This window comes from Diabrotica virgifera, chromosome 4 (genome assembly GCF_917563875.1).
Source record: "Diabrotica virgifera virgifera chromosome 4, PGI_DIABVI_V3a".
Classification (NCBI taxonomy): domain Eukaryota; kingdom Metazoa; phylum Arthropoda; class Insecta; order Coleoptera; family Chrysomelidae; genus Diabrotica; species Diabrotica virgifera.
Genome location: NC_065446.1, coordinates 41,756,180 through 41,771,293, shown reverse-complemented (window position 1 = coordinate 41,771,293; position 15,114 = coordinate 41,756,180). Strand labels below are relative to the sequence as shown.

Here is a 15,114-nt window from a genome sequence, read left to right as displayed (position 1 = left end):
AAGATTAATTTTTTGCGTGATTGTCGATTTGCTAATTTTCTGATTTTTGGTTTCTATAAGGTTTAAAAAATTAATAAAAATTATAAATCATGCACATAAATGTAAAAAAATATTTATTTTACTTAATTAAACGAGATTGCTTGAGCCAGAATGCTGAAATCTGCATTTTTATCATTAAAAAAAAGGTGGATTTCACCCCTAAAATGCAGAAAGCGCAACTTGGTGCCATATCACTTTTGTTTTTTTGAAGTATCCTCTAACTAATCAACAATTTTCATGAAAATCGATGAAGGTTCAAAGAAATCGTGGGTGAAAACATTCAGTGACTACACTTTCAGAAATATAGAAGAATAAGGTTTTCGTGATTTTCGACTTGTTAATTTTCGGATTTTTGGTTGCTATAAGGTTTAAAAAATTTTAAAAAAATGTAATTCATGTACATAAATATAAAAAAATATTTATTTTTCTTAATTAAACGAGATTACTTGCGCCATAATGCGGAAATCTGCATTTTTTACAATTTAAAAAGTAGGGGTATATTACACCCCTAAAATGCAAAAGCGCAAGTTGATGCTATATATATTTTATTGCTTAAGGTATCCTCTAACTACTTACCGATTTTCATGAAAATCGATGAAGGTTCAACAAAATAGAAAGTGAAAAGTTACAGTGACTGCACTTTCAGAAATCTAAAAAATAATTTTTAAAAAAGGGGTGTATTTCACCCCTAAAATGCAAAAAGCGCAAGTTGGCTTTATATCACCTTTGTTCCTTGAGGTATCCTTTAAGCACTCACCAATTTTTATGAAAATCTATGGAGGTTCAACGAAATCTGAGGTAATAACTCATATCCACCTTCATTGACTCCACTATTAGTCAAAATTATCACCATAGTCAATTAACTTCAAAAAATCAAGAAGTAGATGCAAGCAAGCAACCAAACAAAATTGCGTGCTTCTTTCTTCTTTTCTTAAGGTGCCTATCCGTTCCGGATGTTGGCGATCAGCATGGCTATCCTAACTTTGCTTGCTGCTATTCTGAATAGTCCGGTTGTCGATGTATTAAACCACTTTCTCAGGTTTTGAAGCCAAGATATTCTTCTTCTCCCTGGTCCTCTCTTTCAAAATACCTTGCCTTGAAGAATGAGTTGCAACAAGCCATATCTCTGTTCATTCCTCATAACATGGCCAAGATATTCTAGTTTGCGCTCTTTTATTGTGTTAATAATCTCGCATTCCTTGCCTATTCTACGTAGAACCTCAACATTAGTCACACGATCCACCCACTAAATTCTCAAAATGCGCCTGTAACACCACACCTCGAATGCCTCGAGTTTTCTCAAAGAAGCCTTGGAAAGTGTCCAGGCCTCTAATCCGTATAATAACGTAGAAAATTCATAGCATCTGATGATAGAGATTTTGGTAGCAAGAGGTAAATCGTGGCTTCTGAAAAGAGACTTCATCATTATGAACGCTGATCTCGCTTTTCCTATGCGTTGTTTTATTTCACTTGAGTGGTCCCACTGGATGTTTCTGTTGGTACCAAGGTATGTGTAGCTGTCGACCCTGTCAATTAGTTGTTGGTTAACCAAAAGCTGTGTATTTAATATTTCGCGCTTACTGACTACCATGTACTTTGTTTTTTTCGTGTTGAGATCAAGTCCGTATTCTCTACTTATATCTGATATGCGCGACATTATTCTTTGCAAACCATCTAGACTGTCTGCTCAAACTACAGCGTCGTCGGCATATCTAATGTTGTTCAGACGCACTCCGTTGACTAATACGCCTTCCTGTAGTATTTCCAGCACTTGCTCGAAGATACATTCAGAGTATATATTAAACAGCACCGGGGACAGAATGCATCCTTGCCTCACTCCTCTATCTATGGAGACTGCCTCTGTCTAGTGGTCATCCACTTTAATATTGGCAGTTTGGTTGTAATACAAATTATATATGATTCTTAAGTCTATATCATCTACTCCCGCTTCTTTCAAGATGTTTATGAGTTTATCATGTTTTACTCTATCAAACGCATTTTTGTAGTTGATAAAACAAATATACACGTCACAGTCAACATCTTTGCGAATCATCATAAGCACTTGGACAGTGAATAGAGCCTCTCAGGTGCCTAAGGTATCGCGGAATCCAAACTGCGTCCATGATATCTGTTCTTCGCATTTTTTATATATTCTGCCGTGTATCACTTTCAGAAACGTTTTTAGTAAGTGGCTCATTAGGCTAATTGTTCTGTAGTTTTCACGTGTTTTGGCATTTACTTTTTTGGGTAAAGTTACGAAGGTCGACTTTAACCAGCTTTGGGGTATTTTTCCAGTTACGTATATTTTGTTGAATACATTTGTTATCCATTGTATTCCTTGTTCATCCATAAGTTTTAGGAATTCTTCTTAAAACTGGTCAGGCCCTACAGCTTTACCCTCTTTAGTTGTTTTAATAGCTGACGTGACTTCTTTAATGGTAATCGGGGGTCCTGTTTGGCATTCAGTGTCTTCAATGGTATTCTACCTTTCATCTGCAAAAGTTACTTCCACATATTTCTTCCATGTGTCTAGTTTTTCTTCCACACTTAACAGTGATTTGCCTTGGTTATCTGCCAAACACCGAACTCTTCTAGATTTGTATAAGCCTGCAGCTTCTTTAACTTTTTTGTGCATATTGAATGAATCGTGTTTATGTTGCAATTGCTGGATTTCCGCACACTGTTCTCTTAGTCGTGTATCTTTAGCTATTCTAATAATTGCTTTTTTGATCTCTTTATCTATTCTTTTGTATAATGACATGCCCTGATCTTTGGACTTTCGAGTCTCTTCCATCATATCTAAAATCTCGTTTGTCGTCCACGATGTCTTCTTTATTTTTGGTGGTTTGAGGAATTTCTCACGTATGTCTTGTGAAACTGTATACAACTTTTCTATCTCCTGGTCCATTACATCCGAATGAATAACGGTATTCTGTATAGTTGTTCTGTATATACCGGTTTACACTCTGTTCTGTGTTTTGGTCTTTTAATAGCCTGATGTCGGATTTTGGATTGACACTACGTCTAACCTTCTTTAGCCTGAGCTTAATTTTGCCAATCAGTGGGTTATGGTCTGACTTGATATCAGCTCCTGGGTATGTCTTGACCGATGTTATGCTGTTACGGAATCTTTTATTAATCATGATGTAATCTATTTGATTTCTCACTATGCGGCCTGGAGTGTCTTGAGGTGATTTCCATGTATATAATCTTCTGTAACGGAGTTTGAAGTAAGTGTTAGTAATCACAAACTCTTCTTCTGCCACAAATTCACCCAGTCGGTTTCCTCGCTCATTTCTTTCTCCAAGTCCAAATTACCCTATGAACTCTCCCGATTGTCCCCTACCAATCTTGGCATTTAAATCACCCATAATCAAAGTTAAATCCTTTTTGGGGAGGCATTTTAAGGTGTTGGATAGTTCATTATAAAATGCTTCAATTATGCTTCAATCATGCAATGCTTCAATCAAAATTGCGTGCGGTTGGACCAATTACAAACAAACATTACAGCGCGGTAAATTTGAATTACTTCTCCTGGTATAAAACAGGTATAAAACCTTAAAAACAGAATATAGTAGTGGAAATCAAAAATAATTGCAAAATATATGAGAACAGAATCCCAATTGCCAGTCTATAAGACGTAAGCCCATACTTATATGTAAGAAAGTAGATAAGCTGTTCAAATAACAGAAACAGAAATCTCCTTAAAGCAGGGTTTACATTATTGCAGTCCAGTAATGCAGTCATTTAATCCAGTACAGTACTGGATTGGATCATATCGTACTCCTTATTACAGTCATTCAAAAGCTGTAAGATCGGTAACACTATAGTGACAATAACTAAACACTGGGTTGGCCGTTCACACTATTCCAGTGGAGCTGAAATGAGCAAGCTGGACTGAAAAATATACTGCCATTACAGTCAACTGGACTGGATTGATCACTAGAATGTAACAATCAAATGCAAGATCACATTATTCTAGTGGTAGTCCAGCGGTCGACTAGAATGCTAAATAGAATGTAGATAGACGTAGTGCTTGGGGATTGTAGGCTAAAAAAATAAAGAGTTGTTATTGAAAATTTTATAAAATGTTTTGGATTTTTTTTAATTTGTCATAGAATATCAGAATGTTAATGAGAATTTACTTATTAAATTGATGGCTTAATTTACGCATTTTAATTAGAATTAAAAATTTCTTATACTCGTATTATACTTTTGTTCAAAGTTACTAGCTTTATACTTCATTAGTGTTTATTTATTTTCAGATAGCCGTAGTCCCGGACTTCCTGGGCCACATTCACAATCAACAGAGACTGAACCTAATGTTAGGGAAACAAGTAAGTGTCAGTTATTATTTTATGCAACACATATTGCAAGAAACTAAGCTATCTAAATTAAGTCAATTTCCTTCTAAAGTCATTCCACTAATTTTTTTTGCTTTATAGATATTTGACCATAATCTTTGCCTTTGATAGATTTTATAAAAACTAATGAATATTAATAGACAGTCTGATTTAAAAACAACCGCTTTAAAACGTTAATAAATTGTGATCTTAAACATTTTTATATTGATGGACTTTTGATAATTTTTCTGATATAAAATAAGAAAAATATCCCAGAATATACACTGCGCGTCATAGAAAACGGGCACCCCAAAAAATGGGTCATGTTTGATGTCTCGTGTCTCCTAAACCTGTAGTCATATTTAAGTAATTTTTTTAACATGTTATAGCCCTATTCTTTAATAATATCTCTGTAATAATATTGTTGCTAAACAGGTATATTTTCATTGTATACCGGGGGTACGAATCAAACTGTGTTTTTTTCTCAAAGTTTGCAACACCCTGTGGAATATTCTAGCATTTATAAAATACTGAAATTAAAACCCAACTATATCCTCAGGTTTTCTTAACATTCTCTTTTTTGATTCATTCGCTTATGTTGGATAATACAGAAGTTAGGTACTTTAACAACTAGCCATGTTCTTCATCAGTACAGGGTATTTCTAAATAAGTACGACAAACTTAAAAGGGTAATTTTGCATTAAAAAATAATGACAGTTTGCTTTATAATCGTATGTCCGCAAATGCTTCGATTCCGACATACGGGATGTTGAATTTTTTCTTACAAACTGACGATTTATTTATTACTTTAAACAGGTTGAGATATGCGAATGAAATTTGGTGAGTTTTAAGAAGTAATTATTGCGCATTTTTTGACATACAATTAAGAATTTTATATTCACCATTGGCGTGCATACGGGTAATATGATCGCTCTTTTTACCCGCATGCGCGCCAATGGTGAATATAAAATTCTTAATTACATGTCAAAAAATGCGCAATAATTATGCCTTAAAAACCACCAAATTTCATTTGCATATCTCAACCGGTTTTAAAGTAATAAATAAATCGTCAGTTTGTAAGAAAAAATTCAACATCCCGTATCTCGGAAACGAAGCATTTGCGGACATACGATTATAAAGCAAACTTTCATTATTTTTTAATGCAGAATTACCCCTTAAAGTTTGTCGCACTGATTTAGAAACACCCTGTACTGATGAAGAACATGGCTAGTTGTTAAAATATCTAACTTCTGTATTATCCAACATAAGCGAATGAAAAACAGAATGTTAAGAAAACCTGAGGCTATAGTTGGGTTTTAATTTCAGTATTTTTTAAATGCTAGAATATTCCACAGGGTGATGCGAACTTTGAGAAAAAAACACAGTTTGATTCGTACACCCGGTATACATATACACCATAACAATGAAAATTATACGAGTAAATTATTGTAATTATAATTACAAGATACGAGACATCAAACATGACCCTTTTTTGGAGTGTCCGTTTTCTATGACGCGCAGTGTATATTGTCAACGTTCAAATAAGTGTCCGTCCTAATAAATGGATTAGGGTAAACAGTAAACGCTGGATTAAGCGTTTGGCCACACGGGCTATTTTTTATGGCCGCCGTAAGAGCCGTAAAAATCAGCGCGAAAATGGGTCCCACGGTGAGAATAGTAGATAGCCAGACTGAGCTGTAAAATATCGCGCAGCAACAGTCTGGCCATCTACTATTCTCACCGTGGGACCCATTTTCGCGCTGATTTTTACGGCTCTTACGGCGGCCGTTAAATATCGCCCGTGTGGCCAAACGCTTAAGCATTTTAGACCAGCTAAGATCTAAAATTGCGTAGACGGTACCGGATGGAAATATTGACATTTGCTTGTCAACATTTTGCGGTCTTGCAACAGCACAGTGCAGTCGAAATATAGCTTGTAGTTGTCGTTCTCAAACATTCCTTCAGGGACGTTTTGATAATAGGGGAGATGGTCGGATTATAGTAGTCACAGCTTTCTGGCTAATTCTTGGTGGATAACCTTTCCTTCTGTCATGGTGTTTTTATATTTAGTACCGACAAACGCCTGGCAGCCGTCGTTAAGGCTGAATAACGTTGAATATTCCCCAATCATGGTGGGCGGCATTTTATGAAACGTGCCCCAAAAAGAGGGTATAATTTTCGAAATTTGACAAGATGTTGATGTGTCATATAGGGGGATGTTACATAATGAAGAACATGGCCGCGGTCGCTACTGTCTCAGAGCTTTGAAAAGGGGTGAATTCTTAGGTGTTATGATATACTCTTATTAGCTTAGAAAATTTTAAAAAGATAGAAAAATCGAAATAAGGATGTAAAATAGAAATAAAAAAATAAAATATTGGGCGCCGTTGGTTACCTAAAGGAACCAAATTTTCACAAAATGAAAATATTAAAAGAAAAATAGTATTAAATCAAAATAAAACAAAAAACATAGTCAAATAAAAAATATACATAATATACAAAATATTATAATGTAACTTACCTTATTTACTCTATAATCAATATGCTATACTCAGTCAATTCTTTATTGTTCTTACGATTCAAGAGAGAAGGAAAGAAATAATTAATTTATATTTTGTAAATCAAACATTATTTATTAAAAAAAAAACAAAAAAAAAATGAATCTCTGATCTCTCGGTGTTACAAATTGAGACCAGATTACCAAATCAAAAAAATGAAACGAAAAGTTCTACAAACATAAAAATGATACCTTTACAATCATTGTCCTGGTTTCTTCTGGTTGTTGGTTGGTTTGTAAGTTTGTAAGTTTATGTACAGCAACAGTACATAAGGTTATCCATAGTTCATTACAAAAGTTATCATGGAAAAATTCAGCTTTCTACTCGAACAAAAATATTTTAAAGTTCATTAAACGGGATCAAAATGAAATATATAAGCATACTTCATGATTTAACTGTAATGTTAGACTTAGTAATGCAAAATAAAACTTTTAACCCCTACTTCCGGATCTGACTGCATAAAAAAATTATTTAATACCAAAAGTGGTATGAAATCATTTTGGCGATTCGCTTAAAAACAGCGAGAAAATTGCCGGAGCTCACGCTACACACCATCATATACGCCGGGCTGGGTCAACTAAGTCGGCCGGGAACTTGTAACTACATTTTGAAACACTGACTGGAACTCAAAACTAAACTTCCTTGATGACTGCTTGATGACTGCTTGATGGCTTCCACTGAACTGACTTTTGGAACCTCTAACTCGATCCTTCTAAACTTGGGTTCCCTCTTCCCAAAAAAAAGAAATTACCTCCCATTCTGTCAGCCATCACCTACTTTGACCAATAGTGATCATACCAAACATTTCCCTACCAATCGGGTGGCTAGAAAAACTTACTCAGGACATCCTACAAATGCCAAGATTTTTTCTTTCTACCAATACGAGCTCGCTATCCTTGCAATAACAAAATCCCTGAGTTCCCACGAAATCGGCTGCATCCTAATCTCAGGCTAGTTTCGATAATTCGATATTTGAGAGATTTATCAACACTATAGACTTATTTATGATGACATTTCCTGTTACTAAATAAACAGATCTTCATAACTCTGACTGAAACTGCAATAAAAATTCCTTATCTTACAACTTACAACAACGCTGGTGGCCAGTTCTAGGTATTTGACTATCGACGAAAAGGATTCAAGTCTTCACTTAGCGTGGGACTTATTGCAAAATATTCCGTTTGCAATATGCCTCTTAATTCTACCCATCAAGACAGGGTCGGACGTGCTAATATTTAGACGGTGATTTCGAGACTGTTTCAAGATGGTATATATGGTTTCTTGGTCTTGACATCCGTATCGGCATTTTTCGTTTGCACTTAAGGGTCTTTGACAATATACTTCGGGTAATTTCTGGTTGGAATAACCTGATCCTGAATGGCAAGTAAGGAATTATCTTTCCTTGGAAACATTTTTCTTGGTAGTAACCAATAGCTCGACGCTATATTGTCAACATATTCTTGATTAGGTGGAATATTCTTGGTTCTTAGATAGGTGGTTTGCGCGTTTTTTGTTCCCTCAGTTAAAGCGTCATTGAGTCATCTACTGCGCAAATTGCACGATAGTAAGTAGATGTCACAGCCGGTGTCTGAAAATAAGTTCTTAAATTCCCAGCTTGTTTATCTAATTCCCTACCTATGCCATCATAGACGGAGAGGCAGCGCTGAAAAATCTCTTTAAATTTACTAAAGCTAAATTTTCACAGTTGATTACTGTGATTGTGTAGAGAAACATACTGCGGTCGGTCAAGCGAAACGTAGAACAGGGGTTACTGTGAGGGTATCAAAGTTGCTTTCCTACGAAGGTAATTAAGGGCGTTCTATCCATACTGCGATATAAATTATTTTAATTTATATCGACAATCTACGGTCGGAATGGTAAAAATCTGTCTTTCTTAGAGCCTCCTTGACAACAGGTAGACCTAGAAATAGTGCTATCGGGGGATGGAGGAAGACAGATTTTAATCAAAACGAAACCGTAGATTTTCATCTTATTTTGTTAATGCCATACTCTGCATAGAGTACAAAGACTCGTTTCATATGGGCTCTCTGCCCATATGACGCAAAGTGGAATGTTTTCCTGGCGGTGCCTTTTGGTATGTTATACCTGGGTTAAGCAGAAAGCTTGAATTGAGTCGAAATTCATTTCGCTTATTCCCCGTTAGAGGGCGTTCTATCCATACTGCGATATAAATTATTTTCATTTATATCGACAATCTACGGTCGGAATGGTAAAAATCTGTCTTCCTTAGAGCCTCCTTGACAACAGGTAGACCTAGAAATAGTGCTATCGGGGGATGGAGGAAGACAGATTTTAATCAAAACGAAACCGTAGATTTTCATCTTATTTTTTTTAATTAAATCCATTTACTAAGGCTGAAAATCAGTACACACATTCTAAATTGAATATAAATAAAAGTTATTATAGTCGGTCAGCTGTATGACGGGACAGAGCCGGTCGGTCGTCCCCAATGAATGTACAGGGGTATTCACTATATTTTGACTCCCTTGTAAACTGCTTTATTTACAGAATTAGAAAAAAATACACAATACAAAAGTTATTTGATTTTTAATTATGACTTTTTGACATATATATCGTACTAGTGACGTAATCCATCTGAGCGTAATGACGTAATCGACTATTTTTTAAATGAGAATAGGGGTCGTGTGATAGCTCATTTGAAAGGTTATTCAATTCTCTATACAGTACTATAAACACTAAGATCATTATTAAGTCCAGAAAATGTTTTGAATTATTAATTAAACAATTAATTTAATTAAAAAAAATGTTTTGGACACCCTGTATAATTAATCACGTTAAGGTTTATATTACTGAATAGGGAATTGAATAACCTTTCAAATGAGCTAGCACTCGACCCCTATTTCATTTAAAAAAAATAGTCGATTACGTCATCACGACCAGATGGATGACGTCACTAGTACGATATATATGTCAAAAAATCATAGTTAAAAAATCGAATAACTTTTGTATTTTACATTTTCTCTAATTCTGTAAAGAAAGCAGTTTACAACGGGTCAAAATATAGTGAATAACCCTGTACATTCACTGGGGCCGACCGACCGGCTCTGTCCTGTCACACAGCTGACCGACTATAATAACTTTTATTTATATTTAATTTAGAATGTGTGTACTGATTTTAAGCCTTAGTAAATGGGTTTAATTACCTTCGTAGGAAAGCAACTTTGATACCCTCTCAGTAACCCCTGTTCTACGTTTCGCTTGACCGACCGCAGTATGTTTCTCTACACAATCACAGTAATCAACTGTGAAAAATCTAGCTTTAGTAAATTCAAAGAGATTTTTCAGCACTGCCTCTTGGACTATCAGTCCTCTATCTCCTAGATACCGCACTACTATTTGTTCTCTCTAATGCACTGCGTGGATTATGTTTTTGTGCCTTTGTGAAAAGTGTTCTTGCTTTCCTCTGAAGACTTTCTTTGTCCATTGTTGATCACCTTATAATACCAAATGAGTATCGAAGCACGGAAACACTAGTAAACTCAATAAACACAATAAACACAACAAGCGACGAAATAAAAAGATGCATAGCAATAGCAAACACAACCGTTCACGGTGTCCAGAAACATTTAAAAAATAAAAATATAAAACGTGTAATAAAGCTCAATATATGTACACAAGACCTTAATAGGATCGGTTTTGATATATGAGGCTGAAATGTGGACCTTATCTCAAAATGATGAAAGACTTCTTGATATTTTTGAGAGATTATTCTTGATTATTCTTAGAAAGATTTTTGAGGCCGGAAATTAAAATGGTCTATGGCGTCGAAGATACAACTTTGAAGTGTATCAGTTATACACCGATCCAGATATTGTGACATTCGTTAAAGTGCAGAGATTTAGATGGGCTGGACACATTGCTAGAATGCCAGATCACGAATACACTAAGAAATCAACTTTTTCTAAACCAGAGGGCACAAGAAGTAGAGGAAGACAACGAAGAAGATGGATTGATGATGTGGAAGTAGACCTAAAGGTACTAGGGGTCATAAGATGGAGGTAAGCTGACAGGAATCGACAGAAATGGCGATTTCTTTGTGAGCAGGCCAAGATCCACAACGGATTGTCGAGCAACTTATGAAGATGATGATCGAAGCACGGAAAAGGCGTACGTATTTAATGCCCTAAACAAGTTTTTACTATTAAGATATAACCCGTCTTACTCTTATCTCTATTATATATTAATCAGTCTTATTCTTCATAAATACTTGGAAGTTAGTTCGGTTTTCATTTGTTTGTGGTCAATTTTCAGGAGTTACTTTACTCCGAGATATTCATACCTACATGTCATTTTCACCCATGGGCTCGATGTTGTGGCCATTTTGCATATCGAATCTACCGGGCTGAAACTTTCCATTGACTATATTTAAGATACGACACTTGTCTAGACCGAAGTGCACACTAATATCATTAGAAAAAGTTTCTACAGTTTTTAACATCTGATCTAGATGGTCTCGTGTGGAAGCCATTAATTTTAAATCAACCATATACAACAAATGATTAAGCTTCGCCACAACAGTATTGTCATTTTTTATGCTTAAACCTGAGTCAGTGGAGTTCAGTAGCTGAACTAGTAAGTTCATCGGTAGGCAGAACCAAAGTGGATTCAACGAGCCCCCATGGAAAAGCCTCGGGTTAATTGGGATATCTTCAGTTTCGATATTGTTTCCACCAGGTATTTGAAGGTAAATTCTTGTCCTCTACTCCGACATTATATGCTTTAAGAAAGTCACTATATTATCAGCGATTTTATATATTTTAAAAATGTCGATGATATGTTGTTCTTTACAATCTATGGAACCCTGTTGAGGCTCTATGATATTGTTTAGAGCACATTGTTGCTAGGTACGCCGGGCTACAAAAACTGTGAGAATGAGAAATAACAGGATTAATTAAAATTGGCAAACACTGATGAACGCTCCAAAACCTTTTAAGGGGATCGGTACAAAGTTTCGGCTCCAATGCTATTTAAATGGGATCCATTTTTTTTTTCGAATCCTGAGAAAACTAATAAGTATTTTTGAAAAATTTAAACGCAGAATGAAAGATTACATTCTTACCGAGGGCTGAAAGTCTCTGAAAAATTCTATAATGTTTATTTTAATAAGTTGCAGGGATGAAAAACTAAGAGAAAATGTAGTGTGATTTTTAATTTCAAATATATCATTCAAAAGAAACTTTTTATTTTTTCTAGGGGATTTTTGACCCTCGATAATAATTTAGTCTTTCATTCTGCGTTTAAATTTTTTTTAAAATATTTATTACTTTTTTCAGTATTCGAAAAAATGGCCACTATGTCCGTGATGATATTTTCCAAATCGAACATTTGCTATATTTGTCATACAATGCACTGAGTCGAATATAATATGGTGACAAGACAGTGACAGTGACAGTTGTTGATTAAATAATATTGATGGTGTATTTGATAAATAATTGATTTAAGACGTAAACTTAATAAAAATGATTTATTGGTTATTATTTATGGAAGATCCAAGCAGAGAATACACCAGGATATATTCTGTGATCCAATTATATTGTTGTTAAAGATGTTCAAAATTTTAAGCGTTCCATAGTAACAATATATTATTAAAAAATCACCTTATCACTTTTCCTCTTTTCACGATTTTCACGAGTGGGTATTAGTTTTTGTTGTACAGTATTTAAATTATTACAGTCACTGAATACATAGCTAGTGAAAAATTATCTTATTAATTAACTGAATTAATAATTTAAGCAATTATACAAGTAACAGTTACCCAAGAACATCCAAAAGCCATCGCTTTAAAGTTAATGATGACATTGTCAAGTAATGTTTACATATCCATACTAGTGAGAATTTTACTACACGTAATTTGCCGTGTAAAGACAGAAAAGGTACGGACAGCCGTAAAATATTTGCGCCTACACTCTTAATGTTTTTTATCAGATTTAGCCATACGGCTTACACTACCTCTAAGGGGAATATTGACTTACCTCTGATACCTACGGTAACAAAAGGATTGAGCTCTGGTGGGACTCTTTCCATGTTACCGAGCCCTAGGTGGCTTCTTATGCTGGAGTATCTCACAAAAATTTTCGAACACATCTAGCCGTCGCGAGTAGTACAGCTTGCTACATGGTCTTATAAAGACGTTCATTTAGACCCAGCTTTTTATGTTATGTAGGAGTTTACTCGGAATAACTCCAACAGTAGAGACTATAATAGATATTAAAAAACCGCTCATGTTTCATTTAGGTTCAGAAAATGATTTCCCCAAAACTCAAGTTTCTTCTTGGCTTGGGTAAGACTTATTGACATTTCCTGCGGTAGAATTGAGTTTTTCATAGAACGCCTTCTCAGCTTCCTCAAAAAGTGCATTGTCGAATTTTCGGTTGTTACTCACTTTGTACCTCCTTAGTCGTCCTGAATAAACACAGAGTTTTTGTTTTAAAGTATCCAGACACTTTTGGGATCTGTGTTGTTTTCTGGATTCTATCCTGAGTGTTTTTCAGTACTCAGTATTATTTCTTTAGCTCTTTTGATGACTTTTCTACTTGTTACACCTCGTACATATTCTGTGACTTGACCAACATCCCTACGTAGTAATTCAATCTTCCCTAGCAGTCCTTTTTTCCCAGGGTGCAATTCTGTTACCAGATCTTCCGTTATTAGTACCCCGTCGTGTTCTGATCTTAATGCCCATTACATTAGCAATTGCTGATGCTGCACAGTAGATTAGCATATACCAATATTCCAGTGTGTGGGCTTCTATGAAATATTGGGTAGGACTTCAGTGTTCACAATTAGTAACAGCGCACTTAGTTTCTTACAAGAGTTTATTCATGGTAGCTGTGGTGTGCCAAGTGGGTTGGTTCCATTAGACTCTTGTAAGTCACGAGCCATTTAGTTTGCTAGACTATCGCGCAACTCGTTGTTTTCCTGTTGTGTATTGTCAGGCTGAGTTTCTTATATGGCTAGCTCAGAAATCTGCTCATATAGTTCATCAGAGATTTGATCTCCAAATATTACTTGGGTATGGATCTCCCCTTCTACTTCGCTTCTGATGGCATTGCGTCTAGTATTGATCTGATACTCGTTGCTCCGATTCTTGAATATTTGGGTACGTCTTGCACAATTCGCCCTACAGCTGTTGTCGGTAGCGGATTGTTTCTTGACCAAAGTTTTTCACACTGTAGTAGTGTAGTATATGACAGGACCCCATGTGGGGTTTCGCTGCTTTCGCTTTCTATAGATCCATTTTACAGGATGGATCCCCATGATCATTGTATTTGTTCACTAAATGTCTCCATTTCTTCCGGTCTATTGCCTCCTCTTTCCATTTTGTATTTCCTGTCCCTCTTAGGTCCTTCTCTACTTCAGTTAACCATTTAGATCTGGGTCGACTACGTCTCCTTTTTTCTCCTGGTTGCCATAATATCATAGCTTTTGGTACTGATTCTGGTCCTTGTCTCCATATATGACCCAGCCATTTGGTTCTTTGTACTTTTATTTTCTTTACTATTTCTCCTCTATTTAATTCTTCTAAAGTTTCTTTATTTGTTCTAATTCTATATTCTTGTTTTTCGATTCTCACTAGACCCAGTATTGTCCTTATTATCTTTCGTTCATTTCTCCTTATTTTAGGGTTTTTAAAGTTTTATAATATAAAATATAATTTAACACTACAAATTTAATACTGTTTAGCATCAAATTCAGGGGGAAGTAGAAATAGAACATAAATTAATATAATAATATTTTTTATCTATTTATTTGTCATAAGTTTTAAACGGAATTTAACGTCGTGTCGTGTCATCTCCCATAATACAAGGTCAACTGACTAACTGGCGATGAATCGGCCGGCGATGAAATGGACTGGCGATGAACCGGCGGCATCGAAACGGCGGCGATGAACCGGCGGCGATGAAACGTCCCATTCCGAGGATCAGATAATAGAACAAGGGATGGAGTTTAAGTATCTAGGCATCACACTATCTAGCTACGGAAGGCTCAAAACAGAAGTGGAAGATCAAGTGAATAGAGCCAACAGAGCCGTAGGTTGCCTGAATGACACAATATAGAGAAATAAACCTATCGGAAAAGAAATGAAAGGCAGCATTTACAAACGAGTCATCAGACCAATAATGACATACTAG

The 15,114-nt window shown here is 35.5% G+C and overlaps 1 protein-coding gene across 1 annotated transcript in view; it reads left to right on the top strand.

Moving 5' to 3' along the window:
* The window catches only part of LOC114325498 (suppressor of lurcher protein 1), a 933,155-nt gene that overhangs the window by 655,211 nt on the left and 262,830 nt on the right, over positions 1-15,114 (top strand). The window contains exon 8 of the mRNA XM_050648175.1: positions 4,305-4,376. Within this exon, the coding sequence (XP_050504132.1) occupies positions 4,305-4,376 (72 nt within the window). The remainder of the gene's footprint in view (positions 1-4,304; positions 4,377-15,114) is intronic.